Below are 27,051 nucleotides of genomic sequence, written 5' to 3' on the forward strand. Positions count from 1 at the left end.
GAGAGAGAGAGAGAGAGAGAGAGAGAGACAGAGACAGATGCTGTGTAGGATGCTAATGAGGAGCGTAAATGTTTGAAAATGGTTTGGCGGTGCCTGGAGCAACCTATACAAAACAGGATCGAGGGGTGTGGGGTGAGGGTAACAAACAGAGAAGGGCATTTATGTTCTGAAATTGTTAAACTCAATGTTGAGTCCTAAAGACTGTAAGGTAGTGAAGCTGAAGATGAGTTGAAGCACCTCTAGCTTATGTTGAGCCTTGCAGGTGCACTGCAGAAAACCTGCGACAGAAAAGTTGGCCAACGGACACGATGTTTGCAACTGGAAGCTCGGGGTTATTTTTACCGACAGAGCGTAAACGTTCAGCAAAGCAGTCTGCGTTTCATCTCCATTTTGTACAGGGTACCACACTGTGAGCAGTGAATACAATGGACTAGATAGAGTGGAGTGCAGGTAAACTTGCTCCTTCACTTGGAAGGTATGCCTGGGCCTTGTACAGTGAAGAGCGAGCAGGGAAACAGGCAAATGTTGCACCTTCTGCAATTGCATGGGAAGATGCCATCCAGCCTCCACCATTTCTTCTAGCAGCTCATTCCATATTTGCAGAACACGCTGTGGAAAATGTTGCCCCTTAGGTCCCTTTTAAATCTTTCTCCTCTCACCTTAAACCTATGCCCTCTAATTTTTGACTCCCCCCACCCCAGGGAAAAGACCTTGTCGACTTATCCCTATCCATGCTCCTCATGATTTTATAAAACTCTATAAGGCCACCTCTATAGGGGCTGTGGTATTGTTGGGCAGGACAGTTCTCTTCAGGGCACGCTGGTTCACTCCTCTTCCAGATGGTGCTGAGGTTCTCCAGCACTTTATTTTTGTGTAGGATTACTATAATTTAATTCAGTCCCCGAGATACAGAAGGGAAACTTATCCAGGTCTCTTGCACCTGGTTGCTATCTGCCACAAACATCATTCCTTGGCCATCAAATCTGATGTCGTTTGTGGTTTACAACATATTAGTCTACAGTGTATGTACCACAGATAATCAGGTTTTCCTTAAGTCAGATATGTGAAATTTAATTACAATATTAAGTATTTAAAAGGCTGTGATTAATCTGGAATGTATACTTATTGACATTACTGAACACAGCATGCACATAACTGACTGCATGACTCCATTATACAGAGAGTGTTTCTGTAAGCACGGTGGGTAATTTTATACCAGAACAAGATCTGATGTAACTGTCCTAAATGTACATTGTCTATGTCATCTAGAATCTGTGCCATAATACAACCTTACATAACCACTGCTTCAGACTGAACCAGACAGTTATAAATCAGCACAATTGATGTTGAGCCAAGCTTTTGGCCAAAGTGCTCTTCATCACAGTAGACAGCTTCCAGCTCTGTAAGGCTGCCTGTTTCCAGCTAGTTTCAGCCTGTTCACAGCCTCAGCATCATACCTGCACACAAGCTGATCTTCCGAACCTACAACAACTGTCTATAGCAGTCTCTGTAATGCTGTTCAACTGAATTCTGGTCTCCGGTTATTTCCGGAGGAAATCTTCACTCATGCTCTACTATCCAAGTGCTCTTCTAGGCAGGAATGAAATCAGGAAGTAACTTTTCCACACAAAAGGTAATAGAATCTTAATTTTATTCCCCATTAAATGCGGGCACTGAGCCAATTGAAACTTACAAATCAGTCAAACTCTGTATTGAATTATATAAGAGTACTACCAGCAGCTGTATTATCTATTATGGTGTTCCTGAAAATATTTTCCATAAAAGGCAAACTGCAGAAGATTGGAGAATGCCTGTGGAAATTTTACACCTCACCCTATGTCCCTTGTTTCCTTTTGAGGATCATCAAGAGTTTTTTTGTGGTTAGAAAAGTCATAGAATCATAGAGCTGTGAGGCATGGAAACAGACCTTTCGGTCCAACTTGTCCATGCCGACCACATATCCTAGATAAGTCTAGTCCTATTTGCCAGCATTTGGCCCATGTCCCTCTAACCCTTCCTATTCATATACCCATCCAGATGCCTTTTAAATGTTATAATTGTATCCAGCCTCCACCACTTCCTCCAGCAGCTCATTCTATATATGCACAACCCTGTGTGGAAAATGTTGCCGCTTAGATCCTTTTTAAATCTTTCCCCTCTCACCTTAAACCTATGCCCTCTAAATTTTGACTCCCCCCACCCCAGGGAAAAGACCTTGTCCACCTACCCCTATCCATGCTCCTCATGATTTTATTAACCTCTATAAGGTCACCCCTCAGCCTTCGACACTCCAGAGAAAATAGCCCCAGCTTATTCAGCCTCTCCCAATAGCTTAATCACACCAACTCTGGAAACATCCTTGTAAGTCATGCAACAAGGCAACTGAATCATTAAACAGATCAGGTATTTTCAAAGAAACATTGGCCAACACAGGTGAAATATAAAGACAGTCACAGAATGGCAATTAGAAGTAAAGTATGATGGCAAGGGAATGTTAGGTAAAGCAACATAATCAATGCAATTAAAAATATGAGTCAATACATATTGAAAGAGTAGTGTAAGTTTTTACTTGGCTATTTAAAAAAATAAGACGGGGGTGGTAGTTCTAATAAAAAGTCACAAAATGTGAAAATATGTAAAATCGTGCAAAAAATATGCAAGGATTAGACAGTAGGACAGGGCCCATCGAAGTAAGAGTTTGAGGAGAGAGAGAAAACACGACGACATTGTCTGTGAAAACAATGAAAATTGGTCTTTTATGTTGATTATTTTATAAAAAGGAATAAAAAAGGTTTACTGAAATGAGTTCAGATGCTCATCCAAGACAAGTGCTGGAGAAGCTGAAAGAAGTCATCCTAAACAAGGCATATTGAAACCCTAGAGTAATATTAGCATCCAAACTTGCCACTCTGTTGATATGATGTTTTTATTACTGTTGTAGTACTTTACTTGAATAAGGGTATGAAGGCTCATTATTGTACAGTTAAGTCTTCATTTGAAATGCACGTCACTTACTTCTCCAGGTCTGATTTTAATGTAGAAGTTACTCCTTTTGTACGAAATCTTGAGAATCTTGGGCCAAGCAAAGCGATTTATTCTTAACCGGTCTCTGTAGATCAGAAGACCATTTGCGCAAACTCCAAGCATGATATCAATTCCTTCAGAGTCCTGTGACCAGAAAATACCGAGCAAAGTAATGAGAGATCTGAATACATGCAATAGGTTTTAACATTCCTGTTCAATAGTCTCACTTGAAATCTCTCCTGTTAACATTTCAAGTTGATTTACAGTCTGAACATTGACTAGCTAGGAAACTGGTTTGTGACAGCCTGTCAGTGTGAACTGGGCACAGAGAATGACCCTAATATCCCTCTCAATACTGTGGCAGGCCAGCTCTGGCGTAAGATTTTCACAAGCCCAGCGAGCTGCAGGCACAAGATGGGTAGCCCCAGGCAGATTACTGATGAAGCAGGACAGTGGGAGGTGGGTAAAAAAAATGATCAATGTGCAGACTGGGAGGGCAGGGATAACAGCTCAAAAGACACAGTGATCCCATATTTGGCTGAGTTTTTAAAAACTCACTGTTTGGCGGCAACATTCAATGATCCCTGTTTCAAAGGCTGGTTGGTTGAAACTTAGACCTGATTTTCCTGCACACAGCTGGTCTAATAGTGGCAAGATCATTCACTAAATAAACAGGACTGAATGGCTGTTCAGCTGTGATCCCTGGACGCTCCCTTTTTCTGATTCGACTGACACAGTGGGAAGCACACTTCCAAGATACTCAGCCTGTTCATCACTCAAATAAAGGCAAAATAGTACAGATGCTGGAAATATGCAAAAAAACACCAGAACGCTGGAGAAGCCCAGCAGGTCTGGCAGCATCTGTGGAAAGAGAGAAATAGTTAACATTTCGAATCTGGTATGACTCTCCTTCAAAACAACAGAAGAGTCAGACCAACTTGAAACCTTAACAGTTTACCTCTCCATAGATGCTGCTAGACCTGCTGAGTTTCTCCAGCGTCCTGTGCTTGTTTCAACTTGCTCATCATATTCAACAACTAGTCTTAACGTTATGTCAATTATGGAGACTAACCATCTGTTTTTGAGCAATATAAAAAGTGACTATCCATCTCTTCGATTGTATAGTAGTTTGTTTTCTTCCTTGTAGCTTGAGAGGCCAAATTTCAATTCCCCAGAGAAATGCTGCCGTCTATGAAATTACCCAAAGACCACCTTAGATTTTATCATTATGAAGGATTATCAAGTAGTTAATTTAGTTAATTTGATTTTGTTTTTTAAAAACTGCATCAAAATGGACTGCTGGGACACAGTTAGTAGATGGGAGGCTGAGATCAGTAATGCTGTAGGCTGTGAATAAACCAAGCAACAAGGAAGAAAATCTATGCACTGTTTCGTACTTTACCATTGTGTCTAGATCCACATGACAGGTAGGTGCCAGTTTTACACACGAAAAATAGATGTGGCACCAAGTTTCCAGGGTGCTGCGTGTGCTTTTAACTGAACTCTTAAAGAATGCAAAATTTTACATAAATGTCACATTTTTGAAACAAATAATGGATTGCTTGGAAAGCAGCAATAATTTCCAAAATCCCAACTGATGAGTGAAATCATGCCAAAACATAATTAAATCACATATGACATCTCTTTCAAAATAATGGATAGAACATAATTCTTCAACAGTGCGTTGACTCAGGGCCATTGAGGTACTGTTTGTCTGTTTAATTGGGCTGTGTTTTTGTCACATCCACATTGGAAAATTAAAAATGTAAAAGACATGATTCCATGTCTGTGAAAGATTTTTATTTGCAGCCTTGGGAAGGAAAGGAACGGTTTCACATTTTTTTGTTATTACCTTAGAGATCATTAACTTCAGCTGAGGACAACAATTTATTAAGAGCAATCACAAACTATAACTAATGATTTCAACATCGGATCCGCCAAGGTCAGTGTGAGTAAGCTGGTTTGATTTTTTTTTAGCCAGCCATGTTCTAAAACTGAAACACTGATGTAAGCGCCTTTGTGTAAGGCTGACCATTCTTTCTTCTGCACATGTCCTTTGTTTGCTCAGTGCCAATACTTCTCATGCCTAGTCTGGAGGTATAACAAATCGGTTACTCTTATGCCGTGAAGCGGAAATATTATCTACATTAGTAGCAGACCAATTTCAGAGTACATAAAGAGACTAGCGCAGCCCAAATTCCCTACAGTCATCTTCTTCTCAGACCTGAGACACTGCCTCGGAAGGAAGATAATTTTCTTCCACTCTGTGGTCTGACCTCTCTCCCACACTTCCGCCCTCACTCCCTCTCTTCCCTCCCACAATAGCGATAGAGTTCCTCTTGTCCATCCCACCAGCATTCACATCCAGAAGATCATCAGACATTATTTCCACCACCTCCAACGAGCTGCCACCACCAGACACACATTCCCCTCCCCTCCCCTCCCTTGTCCGCCTTCTGCAGGGACTGTTCCTTCCGGGACACCCTGGTCCACTCTTCCTTCACTCCCAACATCCCCCCACAGACCCATGGCACCTTCCCCTGCAACTGATGAAGGTGCAACACCTGCCTATTTACCTCCTCCCTCCCCACTTTCCAAGGGCCCAAACATACCTTCTAGGTGAAGCAACACTTCACCTGCCCTTCCCAGAATCTAGTCTACTGCATTTGCTGCTCACAATGTGGTCTCCTCTACATTGGGGAAATGAAACGTAAACTGGGTGACCGCTTCGCAGAACATCTACATTCTGCTCACAAAAAGACCGAGCTTCCAGTTGCCTGTCACTTTAACACCACCCTGTTCCCTGGCCAACATCTTTGTCTCTGGCTTGCTACAGTGTTCCAGCAGAGCTCAGCGCAAGCTGGAAGAACAACACCTCATTTTCCACTTGGGGACACTGCAGCCCTCCGAACTCAATATCGAGTTCAATGATTTTAAGGCCTAAACTCTCCCATGTCCTAGCCCCCTACCCCACACATTCCCAGGCCTTGTTACCATCTTGCCTGTCATTACATACTACCTATTGTTAGTCACTAATAGTCCACATTAACAGCTATTCACCTTCCTAGCCAGATCGTTATCAACTCCTTTGTCTATCCAACTGCTCTACTCTCTCTTTGGGTTTTATCTTTATCATATTAAATATTCCCTACCCCATACGCCTCCCTATTTTCTGTATATAATCCAACGTTTTCCCAACGACCATCAGTTCTGAGGAAGGGTCACCGGACCCAAAATGATTTTTTTTCTTCACAGATGCTGCCAGACCTGCTGAGCTTTTCCAGAAACTTCTGGTTTTGTGCCTGATTTACAGCATCCACAGTTGTTTCAGTTTTCTTCTACTCTGTTCCTGTAATCATCAATCTGACTCCAGGATGGTATCGTGCTTCCCTTGTGCCAGTGTCCAGGTCAATTTTTTGAGAGAGTGAACAGCCAGAGGTTGCTACCCATGTTGGTACCAATGCCTGGCATCAATGACTTAGGTAGGCTAGGGATGTGGTCCTGCAATCAAAATTACGGAGCTAGGTAAAAAGTTAGCAATCAGGACTTCAAATATAGTAATCTCTGGATTACTCCTATTATCATGAGCGAGTACAGAAACGAGAGGAAAAGGCAGCTAAATACATGGCTGGAAAGCTGGCACAGCAGCAAGAGCTTTAGATTGCTGGGACACTGGGACTGAATCCGAGAAAGATGGCACCAGTACAAGCTGGGCAGGATGCACCTGAACAAGGTTGAAGCAGAGTTCCTTACACAGCATTTTGCTTGTGCTAGTGGGACAGCTTTAAAGTAACCTTGCAGGGTGTGGGAACCAAAAGGGAGAATGGTAGAGGAGAAGACTAGGGTTCTCCAAATACTTAAAAGATGCAAGTGACACTGGCATTGGCAATAGCAACCTAGTAGGTGAAGTCAAGATAGAGGAAGAAATAAATGCAGTCTACATCAGGGTTACTGTGTATGTATGTGAATGTACAGAACACAGTCAATAAGACTGGGAAGTTACAGGTGTAGATTGCCACATGGTACTTTCACGTTATGGCAGTAACAGAGATCTGGCTTAGGGAAGGACATAGCTAGGTATTAAATATTCCCAAGCACAAAGTACGCTGTATTCAGGAAGGAGAAAGGGCAACAGTATTGGTTAAGGAGAGCATTGCAATGCTGGAGAAAGAGGATGCCACGCGAAGTCCAAGCACACAATGAATCTGGTTAGAACTAAGGTACAAAAAGGATATAATTACATAGCTCGGGGTAGTCTGTAGACCATCACCTGATGGAAAGAATGCAGAAGAATTGGTTGATTGATTGAGGATTTATTTTCACGTGTACCGAAGTACCGTGAAAATTTTTGTTTACAGGCAGCGCAGGCAGATCACAGTAAGCTAGGATGTACGGATCAAAAAGACTTAGAAAGAGGCATACAGGTTACATTGCACAGAGCATGTGCTAGGCGAGATCAACATTAGCAAGATCAGCATTATTTGAGGCTAGAGAGTCCATTCATCAGTCTGATAACAGCCAGGGAAAAGCTGTTCCTGAACCTGCCTGTGCACGTGTTTAGGCTTCTGTATCTTCTGCCTGATAGAAGAGGTTGTAGGAGAACATTACCAGGGCGCGATGGGTCTTTGACGATGTTGCCAGCCTGTCTGTAGCAGCGGGCCGTGTAAATACATTTCATGGATGGAATATTGGCTTCTGTGATGGTCAGACCTTCTGTAGTTTCTTACATTCCTGAGCAGAGCAGTTGCCATACCAGGCCGTTATGCACCCGGACAGTATGCTTTCAATGGTGCATCTGTAGAAGTTGGTGAGGGGCCTTATGGACATGTCAAATTTCCTGAACCGCCTGAGGAAGAAGAGGCGTTGTTGTGCCTTTTTGACTGTCACATCTACGTGGGAAGTCCAGGACAGGCTGTCAGTTATTGTCACTGATGTTCTTGATGCTCTTAATCCTCTCAACCTCAGCTCCACTGATGCAGATGGGGGCGTGTTCTCCTCCCTTCTTTCTGAAGTCAATTATCAGTTCTTCAGTTTTGCTGACGTTGAGAAAGAGGTTGTTTTCATTGCACCACGTCACCAAGCCCTCTATCTCCCTCTGTATTTTGACTTGTCGTTGTTAGATATCTGTCCCACTATGGTTGTGTCATCAGCGAACTTGTAGATGGCATTCGTTCGGAATTTGGCAACACGGTCGTGGGTGTACAAGGAGTAAAGTAGGGGGCTGCGTTACAGAGAGATGCCAACATTATAATTGTGATGGGAACCTTAAATTGCCCAAATATGAACTGGGATACCTGTAGTGTATGGTCAGCCAGGGGCAAGTGTTCCTGGACTGCATGTAGGAGAGCTTCCTACAGCAACATGCTTCAAGTCTAACAAGAATGAATGCATTGTTCTTGGAAAGGAGGTGGGCCAAGAGGACCAGGTGTCAGTGGCAGAACATTGAGGAGACAGTGATCATCGTATCACAAGGATCAGGCAGGATGATGGAGAATGACATGCAACAATCCAGACTGAGAAAAAGCAATTGGCAGAGAGCAGACTTCAATGTGGGAAGAACAAAACTGGAAAAAACTGACTTGGAGTAAGGGGCTGGCAGGAAAAACAATGACTGAACAATGGGCTGCCTTCAAAGAGGAGTTTGGGCACAGTCAAGGTATATTTCCTCAAATGGGAAAGATAGAAAAATCAAATCTAGAACTTCCTGGATGACAAAGGAGATAGAAATTAAGCTAAAGAAGAAAAAGTGTACTTTTTACAAGTGTCACGTAGAAAATAAAATGGAGAACAAAGAGGAATCCTGAAGTTCGGTGGGGTGGTGAAAAAGCAATCAAGAGAAACAAAAAGAAAGTACGAGAAAAGACTGGCAGTCAACATAGAGGTGTCTCAAAGTCTTTTACATGAGCATAGAGGGTGGTAAAAAGAAGAGTCGGGCCAACTAGGGACCGAGAGGGAATTTACGCTTGGAGGCAGAGGCATGGCTGAGGTGTGAAATCAATACTTTGCATTTGCCTTCACCAAAGAGAGAAATGCTATTCAGGTCACGGTAACAGGAGGGAACTCGGTCACTAGAACCGTTCAACAATTGATAGGGCAGATTGGTTGGTGCTTAAAGTTAACAAGACACAAGAACCGGGAGAGATACATCTCAGGATTCTGAAGGAAGCAGAAGTGGAAATTACAGGAACGCCAGCCACAACCATTCCACCTTTCCTGGACTCAAGGGAGGTACCAGTCAGCTTAATTTCACCTTCTAGATTTAACTATTTGAGAGTTACAAGATGCTAAACTGATGAAGCTACAGCACAGACATCCTACATGCTAAAACAGCAGATGCAGCATACAAGAAACAGAGCAAAGTGGTCCAACAACGAATGGATCAAAAAAACTCTATCCCACGACACTGAATCAAGGTTGACAACGTTTTAAATTAAAAATGACCAGTGCAAGAGGTTCCACAAATGATGCAGGAACTCAGTACAACCACTTGCAATCATCTTCAGCCAGAATTGGCAAATGGATGATCCATGTTGGCCCTCTACTGAAGCATGCAGCATTGACAGATGTTAGTCTTCAGCCAATTCAATCCATTTCACATGATGTCAAGAAATACATGAAGACACTGGATACTGCTAATGCTACAGATCCTGACAGCATTCCAGTAGTGGTACTGAAGCTAGAGTACAAACTGTGCCCCTTGCCCACCTTTTTCTGTACAGTTACAACTCCGGAATCTTCAAGACAAAGTAAAAACTTTCCCAGTACATCATTAGCCTGAATGATCTGCACCCCACCAACCATCAACACTTGCTCCTTCCACCACCCACGCACAATGCTAGCAGTGCTTAACATCTGCCTGATGCACTGCAGCAACTCACCAAGCTTCCTTCAACAGCACCTTTTAAATATGTGACTTTGACTAGCTAGAAGGATGACATGGAACATTAGCAGCTGCAGGACCAGTGGTTGCAAGATCCCCTCCAAGCCACACACCATCCTGGATTGGAACTATGTTACTATTCATTCTGTGTCACAGACAGGAATCAGGAAGTACCTTCCTAACGGTAACATAGGTGCACCTACACCACATGGACAGAAATGGTTGAAGAAGGCAGTTCACCATTGAATCTCACAGGCAACCAGGAATGGGTAACAATGTTGGCCTTACCAGCACCACCCATACCCCATGAAAAAACATAGAAAAAGGGGGCGAATGGTCAGTGTTGCAGAGAAACAGCAGGGAATTCTCTAATTGGGTCACTGTACCAGAGAGATGACAGAACAATGGGCATATAACCTTCTGATACATCTGACAAAATGTCTGCTGATATAATTGCTTTGAAAAAAAAAAATTTTCAGAAGATCAGTTCTAACAAAATGATTAATAAACCTACAGGAGAACAAAATGTATACCTGTCACATACAACATAGAACTGCACAGCACAGGAATGGGCCCTTCGGCCCATATGTTGTGCCGAACATGACACCAAATAAACTAATCCTTTCTGCCTGCCATTGGTCCATACACCTCCATTGCTTGCATATTCATGTGCTGATCTAAAAGTTCCGAAAAACGCCCCTAATGTATCTGCCTCAACCACCACTGCCCCTGGCAGCGCGTTCCAGACACCTGCCACTCTCTGTGTGAAAAGACATGTCCCTCACATCTCCTTTGAACTTTTCCCCCTTTCACCATAAATGCATGCCCCCCAGTTTTAGGCATTTCAACTCTGGGAAAAAGATTCTGACTGTCCACCTTATCTATGCGTCTCATAATATTTTGGACTTCTATCAAGTCTCCCCTCATCCTCTGCCACTCCAAAGAAAACAAACAATCTAAGTTCTTCTAGCCTCTCCTAATAGCTCATACCTTCTAATCCAGGTAGCTTCCTGGTAAACCTCATTTGCACCCTCTCCAAAGCCTCCACATCCTTCCTGTAATGTGGTTACCAGAATTGAACGCAATACTGAGAGTGTCAACATTTTGACTTTCTGAGACAATCCTATTAATAATAACCTATTTCATTATTAGGAAGAATAAAAGTTAATCTTTTTAAATCTCTGTATACATTGCCTTAATCACACCAAAAGTCATCTGCTATTTAAGTTAAAAAATTCTATAGTAGAGATACAATGCAGACTAGTAATTACCTTAGCATGATGCAAGTCCACTCCATACATAGACAGCTTCTTAGCATTTTCCAAAAAGTTCATTTCTGCTTCTCCTGGTGTCATGCCCCTATAGTAATCAGTGATGCACAAAGAGCTTATTGTCCCTGTTTATTACAATGACTGAAAACAAACATCAGTTAATTAACAGAATAGCATTTAACAAGATTTCAGTCTTTAAGTGATTGTGGTTCCTTTCCTTGGCAGACACTGAGCTGTGTGGGTGCAATAGTTATGCACTACTATCAGCCCTTTTAGTGGTAATCATTTCCTTTAATTAGTTATTACAAGATTCTTTTCAATTATACAATTATGATTGCAAAAACTAGTTGAAGTAGATCAGAACTATCAAATTGCCAATCAACTAAATCTGTGCTCACAAGTGTCAGTGGAAAGCTCAGTTAGATGATCAGGCATCATTGCTGTTTTGCCATGGGCACTGAAAAGATGTCCATTTAAAGCCTGGCAGCTCTGGATCAGCACCATAATCAGACATCCCAGAAGCTGACCCGGCTAGCAGCAACGTATGTCTGCAAGCATGAGTCCAGGTGCTAGCAGTAAGGAGTATTCCTGTGTTGCCAATGGAACAGGTCTGTTCCTTTTGAACCCACAAAAATGATTTTAAGCTGAATATTTCTTCAGATGTCTGAACATCTGCCTGTAATTAGCCATTACCCGTGATGACGGTAGGAGTCTCTCTATGTGTTTATAGAGATGAATGGTTACATCTTGAAGGGCAGCATTCTCTTTCATACATGGCTGAGTCTCAACAGGGTCATGTTAGAAGGTTTAGCAGCTTGGAAATCAACTTATTTGTACCTCATGCAAATCTGGGCAGAGTGTATACAGCTCATGCTCCTTCTTTCGAAATAGCAATCCAGATCTTATACATACTATAGGTGTCCCATTTATATACTGAAGTCGTGCTGTTCAAAACTGACAAGAGCGCTAGTTACCCGAATGGCATTGAATGGATCCCCCCACCCGTCCCCATGATTTCAAACCTGCCATGTGCTTGTTTTTGCCTGGCTTTGCTCATAAAAATATCCCTTTTTGGTTTTGCTGCTGGACTTTAGTCAAGATAAAGGATTATTCAGCAAAGTACAAATGATAAACCCATCTTGCACAGCAGTGTGTGCTTTAATGAGTTAAGCCAGATTAAAAAAGTAATACATTAAGCAATCATTATTTTTACCATTAACAACTATTTTGCTCTTATTCTACAGAAGTCAATGGGATGGTTTACATTTTGGGCACGAGGGGAAAATTGCTGGATCCATTCGACAAAGTTTATTTGCATTGGGTTCAATGGTGTATAACAGGTGGTCAATCCAGCCCTGACGATTTTCCTCCCACCCACCTTTCTGAAAGCTCTAAGTAGCCCTGAAAATCTCTGCCCACTCTACCAATCAGATTTGGACACTGTCTTTTTACATGAAGCCCCACCCAATGTCTCATATTTCAATCTGACTGGGTGTTCCGACAGTAGGCCTGAAATCCAAGGCAACCCCACATTACCCATCTGCGGAACACAGCCACCTGTGGGGTGGGGGTCAGGTGATCAGTTGACTGCCATCGGGACTCCCTCTGTAGGCTGTCAGTTAATCGGAGAGCTCTGCAGAGCGACCAGGAGACAGTGTCACAGCTGGGATAGCACTTCAAGAAAGAGGACGTTGGCCTCCAACAACATAATCGTGTTCTAATAGCATATGGCCTGTCAGGTAGGTCCCAGCAAATGTGGAAATGGGCAGCAGTTTGGTTAACTGTGTTGTTGTCATGGGGTGGCCACCCTTGAATTCAATCTGTGGACCAAAGAGATCCTGAATAGGAGGACACCCTCCCCCAAGGAAGAGCCCATGTGGAAACTCCTGGGGCTTAACCCCATTCATCAGGTAGGTCACCGCTAGTAAAACATCAATGGAACCAGAAACAGATCTTCAATTAGCTGCATGTGGCACAATTGACCTCTGGGTGAATGATCTAATCTCCACTTTCCCTGCCATTGGCAAAATGGCATGGCAGTGGTGATGAGACACGAGAGGATGCAGGGAGGATGTTTTCCCTGGTTGGGGAGTCTAGGACTGGGGCAGTCTCAGGCTATGGAGTGGACTATTTAGGACTGGGGTGAGGAAAGATGTCTTCACTTAAATGGTAGTGAACCTGTGGAATTCTCTAATACAGAATGGTGTGGAGCGCAAGCCTCTGAATATATTCAAGAAAGAGATAGGTACAGATCTAGACTATAAAGGCATCAATGGATATGGGAAGAAAGTGGGGATATGGCATCGAGATAGAGGATTGGCTGCAGAATGGTGGAGCAGGCTCAAAGGGCCGAATGGCCTACTCATGCTCCTAGTTTGTGTTTCTCCTCCATCCCACACTTCTCAGCCATTTTACTTGTCTCCTGAGAACTAGTAAAATACAGTTTTATGTGTTCAAAATCTAAGCTTTGACGCTAGATTTGGCTGATTAAAAGAACAGGAAGACAGCTTATTCATAACAAACAATGCACTAGTACTGACTTTCCAACTATCAACTGATTGAAAACAATGCAGCTTGAAGCTTAGGAAGAGGCTTCCAATGTAGCATCTTAGTGAATATAGGCAACTATTTTAAATGGCTGAAAGCAAAACACTGAGGATGTTGGAGATCTGAAATAAAAAGAGAATGCTGGAGAAACTCAACAGGTCTGGTGGCATCCATGGAGACAGAGGCAGAGTTAACACTTCGAGTCTAATATGACTTTCCTCTGGAGCTTTTTCTTCCTCCACAAATGCTGCCGGACCAGCTGAGTTTCTCAAGCACTTTGTCTTTATTTAAACTGGGAATAGATTAGATGGAATAGATATTAGATAAATCAGATAAACACCTAAGTCACTTCTAAACAGCGTTTGAAACAAGTAGCGTGTGTCTTACCTGTAGGTCTTATGCAGTTCTACCACCCTTTCCTCAAGTTCTTTTGTCTGGTTCGGGGCAAAGCGAATCTCACTGACGTAGTCAGGTCCATTCTCCTCAGGATCATAATCTCCCAACTCAGCCTGAACAGTGTACGACCCCAATAGAGCATGTGTCACAAAAGAGCAAGGTAACCGTCCAGAGATAATATCATCTCTCAGCTGCAGACATAGGTAATACCTGAAGTAGAACAGAGCCAATGAGGTGATCACTTGTGAGACAACTGTACATCAGATACTTGGTTGCACCAAGTCTGTTCTAGCACACTGAATTTCACTGTCTGGAAACACAGCATTGTTCCTGTAAGCATAAGTACAGAGATTTCATTAAAGGTTCCCTGAGACAATTAAAATTGCATGACTCAGACATTGTCCATCATTTCAGCTACTTGTTTTCAAATCCAGCCCAGATTGAAGCTATTATCTTTCATCCTATTTCCTGGCAATAAGGGCTGAGTGAGCACAGGTATTAGGTGTAAACCTGATACTATTAGATCTTTTGGGTCAATAACTGTGGTGGGATGCGGGAAAGGCTTGGGGGAGGGTGGGGCTGGGGAAAATAGGACAGTACAGTTTTGGCCAACGGGCATGGCAAAGGGCCATGCCATTTCTGACATCCAAGCTGAGACATGTTGTTGGGGCAGGATGAAGACACCTTCATTCCTGACACCGACCTGGAAAAAAAGTTTAATTTTAACACTGCATTCTTGAATGAAAAATGCTCTATTTCCCAGCACGGGCATCTCTTGCATTTCTAAGCACAAAAACGGTTCAATGTCTTGATTGGTTTACAACTATAAATCACGTTTAACTGTATCACTATTTTATTTTGCTATAAGATGGTTGATGGAAGTTATATAGTACGAAACTATTCTAAAATCTCTGGAGGACTTCTTCATAAAGAAATTACCCATTCAGGGAGAAAATCAATAAATCAATGTTCGAAACAAATTTCTCTATTTATACCTAATAATGTATTTAATTCTTTTACAAGAGTTTATGACAATTATGTCAAAACAAGCCAGTTTTAGAATGTTCAACAGTGGAGGGGGGAATCCCAATCACTCAAGTGGTTAAACATTTGACTGAAAAGCAAAAAGGTTAAGAGTTTACATTTCAGTTATACTTTACAGCAACTCACACTTGGTTCAGCCTCGTGGATTTTTAAACTTCTCAACTCCACTAGCAGATACAGAAACACACAGAAGTGAGAAGCACTACCTTTGGAAGGGGGGAGATGTTAGGTGAATAGTCATTATTCAACTATGATATTGCAATTGCACCTCCAGCAGCTTTATCACACAGCACCTTGTGCTCTTGGCTTTAAAAGTGTTTGTTAAGAAATCTCTCCGGTGTCAGGCCTTTACATTTCCCTAATTATACCTGTTTTGAAATTGTAGCATCAGCTGAGTGACCATCAAATGAATTTAAGCATTTGTGCAAGGTTTTCTAACAAATGAACTACAATGTGCTACATGGAGTGTGTAGAAAAAAAGCTGCCATCATTAAAAAGGATCAGTCCAGGTTATCCCTCCACAATGTGCCAATTTTACAGCTTTGCTGTTCATGAATCTAGCTGTAGTCCAAACCCACTGCTTTAAAGAAAAAAAAGTTTATTTTTCGCAACTTATATCGTAAGTTGCAAAGGAAATTCATTTTAGTAAAATCAGGTCATGGTAAAACTGATTACACATCAATCATGTCAATGTCAATGCCATGAAACAGGCATGCTCCATGTGGGTACACCAGACTGATGTCTTCAAGGTACATTCACCTCTTTCAAAGTACAATGATCTGAAAGATAGGGAATGGTTCCTAATTGTACTACTTGCCTCGGAATCACCAAGAACCACTTTTGTTTTAAATGGTGGTAGATATTATTTACTGGATCAAAATATACATCCTTAAAAATACAAAATGTATGCCGAATGATAAATAGAACATTCATATTCAGGAATGGCCAAATGTGTGTTCTTGAATCAAAAATTACTAAACTCACCTTGTGATATCTTCAGAAAGCTGGGTCGGATCTGGGGGATAGAACTTCACTGTGTACGCAAAATGCCAAGGGCCACCTATAGAGAAAGGAAGATGAACAACAAGAAGGAAGCATTGAGAAGAATTCAAAAGTGAGCTTTTGTTCATCACCTTGACTGTAACTACACTGTGAAAAGAAATCAGATGCTGCTTTTCTATCTTATGAATGGATCGCTGGATGAAAAGCCAGTGAACAGCTGGTGTACTTTCACACTTTAAAATTACATTCACTTGCATGAAAATGTGCGGGATTGTCAACAGACATACAGTATCTTTCACTTCAATGTACCTGGGTCAGCAGCTGTGGAAATCATTTATTCCAAAACTGTAGATCCCTGCACATTTTGCAAGTGTGTGATTTTAGTTAGGAATCTAGGAGGGCTGTGTCAGTTTATGTTATAATGAAGATAATGATCTGCAATGGAGTGTACTGTTCTTTCAGACCAAATTCTATCATGGAAACATTATAATCTACAAAGGCTAATGAGTTTCATTCTGGTGTTTTATTGTAAACTACTTATGTTTGAACAACCTCATTTTTTATTCTGCTATTTCTCCTTCTCCTGCATTTAATAAAATAAGACAACAAAATAACAATAGAAAGTAACACAATTTTATTTAAGGCTTTTCTCCAAAATACCCTGCAGAGAATAAATTCATGGTTATATTCAACTAATTTATAGTCTATTATTGCAGGGCACTTTAAAATTGGATTTTAAAACAAATTGAAAAACTGAATTACATAGTAATGGGAGACAAAAAACAGTGGATCATTGAGACAAATTAAACATTTAAAAGTACAAGACAAAGTAATTTTAAATGTAGAACTTGGTTGAAAAAGCAAATTTAATTACAAAGATTACAAACAAACCCAGTCTGCCTGCAAAGCTTTTAACTTCACACCATTTTATCACGTAACTACATCATTTTCCTTCCCACGATAATTATAAAAACAAATGTTGAATATGCTGTGTTCAGTTTCCCAAGAATTGTCTCCTTCCCTTTTTTCCACATAGCTATGTAAATCCTGGTTTGGGCTTGGGATTAAATTTTTGCAAAACAGTCTAATGAACTCTAAAATCCTGTACAAGTTATTATGTCAATTTTGTCCCATTACACTGGAAAAATATTCTCAGAACTGCACGGAATCTTGAAACTTTTTTTTCAATAACTGTGGAGATACATTTGTTTCAGACACAGTCTCAGATATGGTATGGTCTGCAGCATAATCTCTCAAGTAATGTGACTTCAGCTCTCCTTGAAAAATTGTATAGATTCTACACAAAATGCAACAATCTGCAGAGAAAAGAAGGGCATAGACATTGCAAAAACTTTTATTATAAGGTATGCCTACACTCTTTTAAAAAAAAGACAGAAAGCTAATAGGGAGGACTATCTCTGATTCTAAAATCTTTTCACATTGACCAAATACGAAGTATTTGTCTAGATAAATTTATACGAATTTCATAAAAACAAAATTAATTCATAAGTACCATTAAGTAGTTTTGTTTAACCAAACTGGACACAAACAATTTAAGTCTTGCCCATTAAAGAAAAGTGGTTTTTTTGCTTAGCATGCAGGAATAAATAATCTAATCATGATCGTTGTGAAAATGCAACACCTATGTACACAAGTGACAAGAAATTGACAATGAAGTTTACACATACATTAAAATTAGAACAGAATAACAGATTTAAAATCATAAAAAAAATCAGAAACACGTGAAGGACGACAAGTCTTTTGAAGAAGATAATTTTAAATAAAAATGACAGAGCCGTGGCAATAAAAAAGCTTTGCTTTATATCAGATTGATCACGTATCAAATTGAGTTCTTTACACATGGTCACATGCCTATGAAACATTAGATATTGAATTTATTGCTCACTACAGCTTGAGTAAATACATATTGGAAACACTCATTTCAAAGAAGGCGGCTCAAAATACTCACTTCGGATTTGCTTTTTTATCTCCTTTGAAGGATCCAGCCAGTTCTGAAAACATAAAAACTTTTAGTAAAAAAGACAGTACTTACATTTCCATGCACCCAAACTTTCAAATATTGAAGAGACAACCTTAGCTGCGATCCACATTCAATTACAGTTGTTAGTAACACCTAAAGTTGCCACAGTTCCATTGATAGAGTTTATAAAGGAAACCTATAAATATTACCCTTAACTTTAATTGTGATTGTTATTGAAACATAGAAAAGAAGATAGGAGCAAGAGGAGGCCATTCGGCCCTTCAAGCCTGCTCCACCATTCTTCACAAACATGGCTGATTGTCCAAATGAATAACTTTCTCTCCGTAACCTTTGAACCCATTTGCCCCAAGTGCTGTATCTAGTCGCCTCTTGAATACATTCAATATTTTGGCATCAACTAGAAAAGGTTCTACTTTAAATTTAAGATTGAGGCTTATAAAAACTTTATAAGGCTTCAAAAGTTACCATATCAGGACTATGATGAAATAGGAATATCTGAACTCAAATTATTTTCTCCATGTCTGATGCTGTAATAAAAGTCTGATAAGTTCACAAAGTTATATTTTGAGGGACATGATTTAAAAATAAGTGGCTTTGTAAAATACATTTTAATGGAATTCAAAGCATAAGCTTTCAAAATATAAAACAGCATAAGTTTTTAAATATGCAGTTTTCTGAATTTAAAGCACCCACTATAACACCGCTTATCTGACATTTATACTTGTACTTCACGAAAATAGCAATGCAACTTTTTGCTGTTTAGAAACCAGAAGTATGTATGAAATGATATTCCAAAACCTTTATGATTATGTATTTCACACAATCACAAATAGGAAATCCCTGTATTTGTTAGCATTATTTTTAAGTAGATCTCCTCTCACTCCTGATTTTCCCCACCTATTTGGATTTGCACAAAACTGTCTCACAGGCAATTACTTATAAATCTAATCAAAAACAAGATGCTGTTGTGGTTGTCATGCAGCTTTGCATTGTTTTTTTATTCCAATATAAATATTAAAGTGCACAATTTATTACTGTTCCCATATACTGTGCATTAGTGCTAGAAATTCTCCAAATAATGTCAGTTATGTCACTGGTTATGTAAAATTCTAGTAGAGCTCGCTTATTTCTTTATATGAAGGGGAAATTAAACTGAAAAAAAAAATCACCTTATATCTCAAAGGCCACACTTGCACAGGCCTGAAGGTAGGGAACAAATTATTCACTTTGAATTTTAGACATCTAGATGATTTTGTCTATAAATGAAGGTTCACACCTGGATGTAAAAGTAGAAATTAAATTTCATTTCAATGTGAATGAAATTGCACGTAGCTTGCCCCTTTCAGGAGGACTGCAATGTACAGGGAATAGGATAACTTGCCAATCTACATCCTCTATAACAAACTACGTTGAAAATCAACACAAATATTTATGTTAATACAACAATTAGAAGAACATAACTAGACACCTCAGTTCTGAGGAAGGGTCACCGGATCCGAAACATTAACTCTGTTTTTTCCTTCACAGATGCTGCCAGACCTGCTGAGCTTTTCCAGCAACTTTGTTTTTGACCCAGTTCTTTTCCTTCTCCAAATTTCCTAAAGTCAGTAGTCATATATCCATTAAATCAGACTTCCCTAGTAGCTGATTATCAACTTTCTGACGGCCTGTTGTATTGGCAGTAGCATTGTATTCTGGTCTTGGGAGGCTCACTTTATTTTTGCATCAGGTGGTTGTTTTATGATTTTAAATTCAGACTAACAAGTAGATTGCATATGCTGAGATGGGAAGATAAGAAGGGGTGAGATATTCCAACATTTAAATGAGGTATTTTACACAAAGTTTTATCAGTGCTAATTAGTTCTTGCTAATGCTGCATTTTCATACCCATTTTAATAATTTATTAGGGTTATGGGTCATCTTTCCACTTTTTAAATAGTAAACCATTGGAATCATATCTCATGAAGAAGCAGCAACCATTCTTAAAGATAGTAAGAACTGCCAATGCTGGAGTCAATCATTCTTAAATGTGTTTCACCATCCAATGTTACATCCAGTTATGTAGCATCTCAAACTCTTTGTATTTTGTCTGACATTATTCTGACTGACCATACAGCTCACGTTTGTAAGACATGCATAAACATAACCCACGTTTATAAGGTCCATCTTACATACTGCTCCTTGAGCCAGTGGATGTGATGACTGCTATTACACAAAGTCTCTAAAAAAAACAGTATTGCAAAATTTCAAGAGCTGGTCCACTTTTATGACAAACTTGTCAATTGAGGGTGATTCCAAATGGCTTGTACACTTTTAGTAAGGTTAACCATACTTTGAGGTTTTCCCAACGTAAATTATGTTTTGGGATCACAGCAAGTTCTAATAGACAATTCTTTTATTAAGTAATATTATACTGCAGTTATGTTATAAAATTTTGACAAAAAATATCTGACCCTAATTATATTCACAATTTTTGTTCAAATGTTGCACAAAGCAGAATTTTTCTCTTCCATTCTGCTAATTTCACACCAGTACAAAAAATAGATGAAGGTTGAAAACTGGGTGTGCAACATGTTACCTAGAGATCCCAGCTCATTTGTACAATGTTTCTGGATTAAGGCAGAAGTGACTTGATCTCTAAAACTGGCCATACATATTCTAATTAAGCAGAAATGACAGATTGATCTTGTACACCATTTTAATTCATCACCTGAATGTTGAAATGCTTACAAACAATTAGTGTCAAGCAGAACGCTGGACTAAAGCTACATAGCTAAACAGGGATCTCAGTCTCAGCATTTTCAATGCACAGATTCACAATTTTATTCGTGGGCAGAATCTAGTGAACGTCCCAGAGAAGGAAACAAGGCAAGAGGGCAATTCATTATGGTATAGGCAAAACATCAGCTCTCCAATGATTTTTCAAAGAAGTTGGGAAGCAAGTAGGCAGTGGATTAAACATGTATCATACTTCCTGATCTTAGGTAACGTGACCCATTTTTAATGTATTAGCATATAATGTATACTCATTAAAACACATGATGACTAGATTAATTTGTACATTTGTGATTAAGTCAGCAGCAAATTCGAAACACAATCATTCAGATTCACAATTGGTTAAAGGTCATGCACAGCAGTTTTAGGTAGACTTTATGGTGGATTTGAACTGGATAGAAGCTGCTTTTCCTCTATGAAGAATTTTGTTGGATGTGGAGAGAGCAGGCCGAGTTGCTACATTCAACTCAGGTGTCTACGGCAGTTCAACCATGGCTGTCCAAGGATATTTAGAAGGTAGATATTAGGGATATTGGATCAAAGTTGCCTGAGGGAAGTCGGATCTTAGTTGCCCTAAGAGGTACCATGGGGATAGAGGGCAGAGATCGATAACATAGGGAAGGTCAATCTAAATCCAAAAGGTAGTCCAAGCGAGATAAAGTGCAAATCAAATGGTGAGATTAGGAAAGTCAAGATTAACAATAGGCAGATCACAGTTGATAGAGGGGGGTCAAAGAGGACTGTTGTCAGGTTCAGGGTGCCAGGGGGAGCAGCTCTATATTGACAGAAAATTGACTAAGGATCAAGGTGGTGTTTGGAACCAAAGGTGCGTTGAGGGTGATGGTGGGAAGGTTGAAGGCGATGGATGAAGATCAGATTGAGGGAGGGTCAAGATGATGGCTTTCAGCTCCAGTGTCCCACTCCAGAATCGGAGTGTCCAGGGATACAGCTAGAAGAGGTTGCTAGAGACCACCATGGAAGAGGAAGTTCTCCATGGTCAGGTCAGTGGAGATGTACACAAAAATCCATTAGACTCTGAACCTAATATTAGAAAAAAAGTAGAGGATTCAAGCTTTGGAATTAGAACAAACTTTTGAGGGAACATAGTATGACAGAAGTCATTACACACACACATGGATATCCAAGACTGACCATTTATGTGCATCCTGGTGAGCCTTCCCAGTGAAGGTGATATCGGGATCCCATTAGTTCTCCGGTTGTTGGATGATACACCCCCACCCCCCTGCAAGTCTTAAATTCTACTCTGAGTGTGCATGCTGTAATCCTCAAAGGTAGGTTGGGAGTTCTGAAAAGGACAGAAGAAGCAGAATTGTATTTATCATTAAGCAGAATAACACAATTCACCTTTTGGCTTTCAGAGTCACAAAATGTCAGCCCGTAGTAGTCCTTCTCCAGCAGGTTGAGATGCTCGCAGACCAGATCAAAAAGCACTTGTCCCTTGGCCCGTTTCTATGAAAGAACAACATTAAGACAAAACATGGAATGGCTGTTTATAAAATGCATGTTTATGAAGTTAAGCACTTAAAGTCCAATCTCAGGGCTCAAGCACCTTACAGCAGTTTCCCAGCCCCTCAGTGGCTGCATAAAAAAAACCACTTGTACACAAATCTTCTGCAAAATCAACCCCACAACATTTGTAATCTTGGAACTAGACTTCAACAGTCAAAATTATGGATCTTAAAAGCTATCTGCGAAGAGGCCAAAAGCTGAAATAAAACGAGTGGATGTAAGTTGAAAACCCCTTGTGATCCTGCTTCTTAAGATACGCGATAAATTCAATTGTACTCTGATCGAGGAGCTCTGCTGCACTAGTAGAGAGGTACAAACCAAAAAAAAAAAGGATTCCTATTGACAATTTGACTATTTTCATGAATCAATGACTATATAAGCATGAGGGTCTAAACATTCAGCTGGTTTGTGTTAAGAATTTTACAACCTCCACAAATCAGAACGCATTTCTAATTGCACAGACAAGGGATACATGGCCCTTGCTGTAGCCTTCATGTCAATTTAATGATATTTATACTGCATCATTTCACAGAGATTTGCTTTCTCAGTGTTTCTTCATTAGGTGAGGCGTGGAGAAGTTATAATACCTGAACACTGGTTATCAATCATTGTCTGAAAATTAAAGATGCAACCGCTGATTTGCAAAGCAGATTCCACTGCTTCTTTAAGGGTTAAATCAGCTGAGGCTTTTGCACTGAGCTGGTGCTGGTCTCATTACACACATACTGTGTTTCATTTTCCATTCTTTCCCTTTTATTCAAAATGGATTTTGGAAACCTGCTGGAGGTGGGGAGCCAAAGAGGCGGGTCCAGAATTTGCCAATGTCAGCCAAAAGGCCAGTTGCCAGCGTCTTTCTGCCACTTGGCAGCTTTTAAGCAGGGGAGCTGTTAATATATTTAATAGCTCTCTTAAGGCTAAAGATCAAAGGCTGCCTGGAATTTTCTAGTCGGTCAGAAGACTGCACAACAATACCATGGACCTGGTAGATCCATGGAGGTGATGCCCTGAAGCTGGGTGAGCCAGTGTTCCAGTATCAATTTGACACCTCAGCCCCACCAGATCCACCTTAGCTACACAGCCACAGCTGTAACCACAGGCCGTACTGTGGAAGGGCTCTCTTTTGTTGTGTGATTTTTCCACCCAGATCCATGAGTTTGGGTTCGAGGCAGGCTGATCAAGAAGGCAAGGTCAAGAACTGTCTTCAGCCTTCAACTTCTTTAGAGCACTGTTATTACATATAAACATTAAAACTAAAATGTACAGCATTCGGAGATATACGGTGGCACAGTGGTTAGCACTGCTGCCGCACAGCACCAGGGACCCAGGTTCGATTCCAGCCTGGGGTGTCTGTCTGTGTGGAGTTTGCACATTTTCCTCGTGTCTGCGTGGGTTTCCTCCGGATGCTCCGGTTTCCTCCCACAGTCCAAAAGATGTGCAGGTTAGGTGGATTAGGTGGCCATGCTAAATTGCCCATAGTGTTCAGGGATGTGTAGCTTATGTGGGTTATAAGGGGATGGGTCTGGGCGGGATGCACTGAGGTTCGGTGTGGACTTGTTGGGCCGAAGGGCCTGTTTCCACACTGTAGGGATTCTATGATACCAGACTCAAATCATACAGTTACATTATTGAAAGACTATTCTATGATGAACTCTACCACCTGACACCAATCAATTTACTCCACACGCTTCTCTGCGCATTTTCTAACATTCACATTGCAAAGTGGTGGCACAGTTATAATGTCACAGGAGTAGTAATCCAGAAACCAAGGACCAATGTTCTGGGAACTTGGGTTCAAATCCCACCATGGTAGATGGTGAAATTCGAATTCAATAAAAATTTTTAATAAGCAGGTCTAATCGCAACCATGTTGATTGTGATTAGAACTTACCTGGTTCATTACTGTCCCTTAGGTAAGGAAATCTGCTGGTCTACATGTGACTCTGGATACACAGCAATGTGGCTGACTCTTAACTGTCCATTGGGCAGTTTGGGATGAGCAATAAATGCCAGCCTAACTGATGACACCCATATCCCATCAACAAATTAAAAGGTAAAGACTTTTTGTCTATCTCTCTATGCATTTTGTTTTCTTCTTCCCTTAAGCCCACTTATACTCGTGCTATTTAAGCCCAGTGAAGAGCAGCTCCATGACATCATTACAATAATGGCTTGGCAACTGGGTTTTTTTTCCCCCTATCTTAATGGTTTGCATAAAATACTGAAAGAACCCTTTCACCTCGAGGCAACCTCTCTGTCCCTCACTCCTATCGTTAGGATCCAGTTCCATCGGTGCTGGATTATTCATCTGGTATCTTTGATTAGATGGCAAGCATGCTCTTAAGTTATTAATTGGTCATTTGTTTGAATGTGTCAGGTGACCATTTCTGACACCGTATGACTCAGGCCTCAGGTTTGATCCTGGTGTCAAGGAGCTGTCCCCAAACCAATAACTCAACCTGAAGCTCTTGATTTGTTTTAAATGGGATATTTAAAGTCCCACTGCACTCATCAGATATTTCTACTTCAATTGCTCTGCTCACTTGGCATTACATTTCTTAATCACCATCATAGGCTTTGATGGGCTGCTCTTTCAGGTTTAACATTTAGATTTCTTTGGTGAATTGTTGAACCGTAAAATTACAGAGCATTAAAATAACTTTCAAAAGCCTTTGTAACCCAATTACACACAGGTTATTATGAACATGACAGCTCCCTTTTCCCAAAGGTATCAAAGGTTAAAGGCAAATATCTTGAAATTGCTAAATTAGCAAATGCTGCAGTGAGCCAACATTCTCCATTTTGTTTCTTCACCAACAAATTAAATTATTTAGCTGGGTCATAATTTTCTTTACTGGATCGATTTGTTCGAGCAAAATTGAGTGAAAGGGCACATCTCTGTGGGGACGTTTAATGTTTTAATGAAGATCTGTAGATCAGGTGGCGGTTGGAGTTGTTGGTTGGTTCACCGAGCGGACTGGTTTTCGTGCAAACATTTCATCTCCCTTCTAGGTGACATCGTCAGTGCGGTGTAGCCTCTGTTGAAGCGCTGTTGTTCTGTCCTGCTCTGAATTTATATGGTCCGGTTTGTCATGGTGGGCAGTCTGGTTTCCGGTTTTGTACCATAGTGGTATGCAGATGGAGTCTATTTTAACATGTTTTTAATTGCATCAGTGGTTGAAAAGCAGGCCTCCAGAAATTTTTGTGCTAGTCTTTGTCTTGCTTGTCCTACTACTGTAACTTTGTTCCAGTCAAATTGATGTCCTTCTATTTCGGAGTGTATTGAAATGAGGGAGAATTGGTCATGCTGTTTTGCTGCAGGTTGGTGTTCATGTATCTTGGTGGCGAGTTTCCTGCCAGTCTGTCCAATGTAGTGTTTCTTCCAATTGCTGCATGGTATTTTATATATCACATTTGTCCGGCTCATCGTGTGTATGGGGTCTTTCGCCTTTGAGAGTAACTGGCGAAGTGTTGCTGTTGGTTTGTGTGCTATCCTTATTCCAAAAGGTCGTAGGAGTCTTGTAGTCAGTTCGGATGTGTTTTTAAGATAGGGTCGGGTGAGCAGTGTGTTGGGGCGTCCAGTGCCTTCTTGGTGCTGTTTCTTTGCCAGGCATTGGTGGACGGAGCTGTTAGGATGTCCCTTGTTTGCAAAGACTCTGTATAGGTGTTCCCCTTTGTTTAGGTGAGCGATAACACACTGGAGCTGCACAAAAACAGAGTCTTGACACAACTCTGTTTGTGGACGCTGGGGTGGTTACTGTTGTAATTCAGGACTTGGTCTGTGTGTGTAGCCTTTCTGTGTATGCTGGTAAGGAATTCCTCGTTGTTCGCTCGTTCCACCATTACGTCTAGAACGAGAGTTGATTGTTGTTCTCTTCTTCCCTGGTTGCCCAATGGTATCAATGTGGACTTCACAAGCTTCAACATCTCCCCTCCCCCAACCACATCCCAAAACCAACCCAGCTTGTCCCCACCTCCCGAACCTGTCCTTCCTCCCAAGTATTCCCTCCTCCCACCTCAAGCCCCACCCCCATCTCCTACCTACTAACCTCATCCTGCCCCCTTGACCTATCCATCCTCCCTGGACTGACCAATCCCCTCCCTAACTCCCCACCTACTCTCACCTTTACTGGTTCCACTCCTGCCTCTTTGACCTGTCTGTCTCCTCTCCACCAATCTTCTCCTTTATCCATGTTCTATCCACCTCCCCGTCTCTCCCTATTTATTTCAGCATCCCCTTCCCCTCCCCCATTTGTGACGAAGGGTCTAGGCCCGAAACGTCAGCTTTCCTGCTCGGCCTGCTGTGTTCATTCAGCTCTACACCTTGTTATCTCTTAATCCCAGTGAATATGTTGTTAATAAGGTGGTGTGTTTCTTCTTTGCTCGTTTAATGATTACGAAGATACCTTTGTGATCATTAAATGAGCAAAGTTAGAAGGAAGCAGAGTTAATGTTGAAGAAAGGGTGGAGCCCAGTGAGAGGAGAAGGAGAGAGGGGGACGGCGGGGGAGGAGAAGGAGAGAGGGGGACGGCGGGGGAGGAGAAGGAGAGAGGGGGACGGCGGGGGAGGAGAAGGAGAGAGGG

At 41.0% G+C, this 27,051-nt stretch overlaps 1 protein-coding gene across 7 annotated transcripts in view; it reads right to left on the reverse strand.

The window, feature by feature from the left end:
- LOC109914729 (band 4.1-like protein 1) overlaps positions 1-27,051 on the reverse strand; it is a 266,765-nt gene that overhangs the window by 52,445 nt on the left and 187,269 nt on the right. For all 7 annotated transcript variants that reach the window (XM_048608295.1, XM_048608293.1, XM_048608291.1 and 4 more), the window contains exons 4-9: positions 22,307-22,411; positions 18,134-18,176; positions 16,147-16,222; positions 14,110-14,328; positions 11,176-11,263; positions 3,016-3,168 (exon numbers count right to left, since the gene is read on the reverse strand). In XM_048608295.1, the coding sequence (XP_048464252.1) occupies positions 3,016-3,168; positions 11,176-11,263; positions 14,110-14,328; positions 16,147-16,222; positions 18,134-18,176; positions 22,307-22,411 (684 nt within the window). The remainder of the gene's footprint in view (positions 1-3,015; positions 3,169-11,175; positions 11,264-14,109; positions 14,329-16,146; positions 16,223-18,133; positions 18,177-22,306; positions 22,412-27,051) is intronic.

The sequence above is a fragment of the Rhincodon typus genome, chromosome 19, assembly GCF_021869965.1.
Source record: "Rhincodon typus isolate 14 chromosome 19, sRhiTyp1.1, whole genome shotgun sequence".
Classification (NCBI taxonomy): domain Eukaryota; kingdom Metazoa; phylum Chordata; class Chondrichthyes; order Orectolobiformes; family Rhincodontidae; genus Rhincodon; species Rhincodon typus.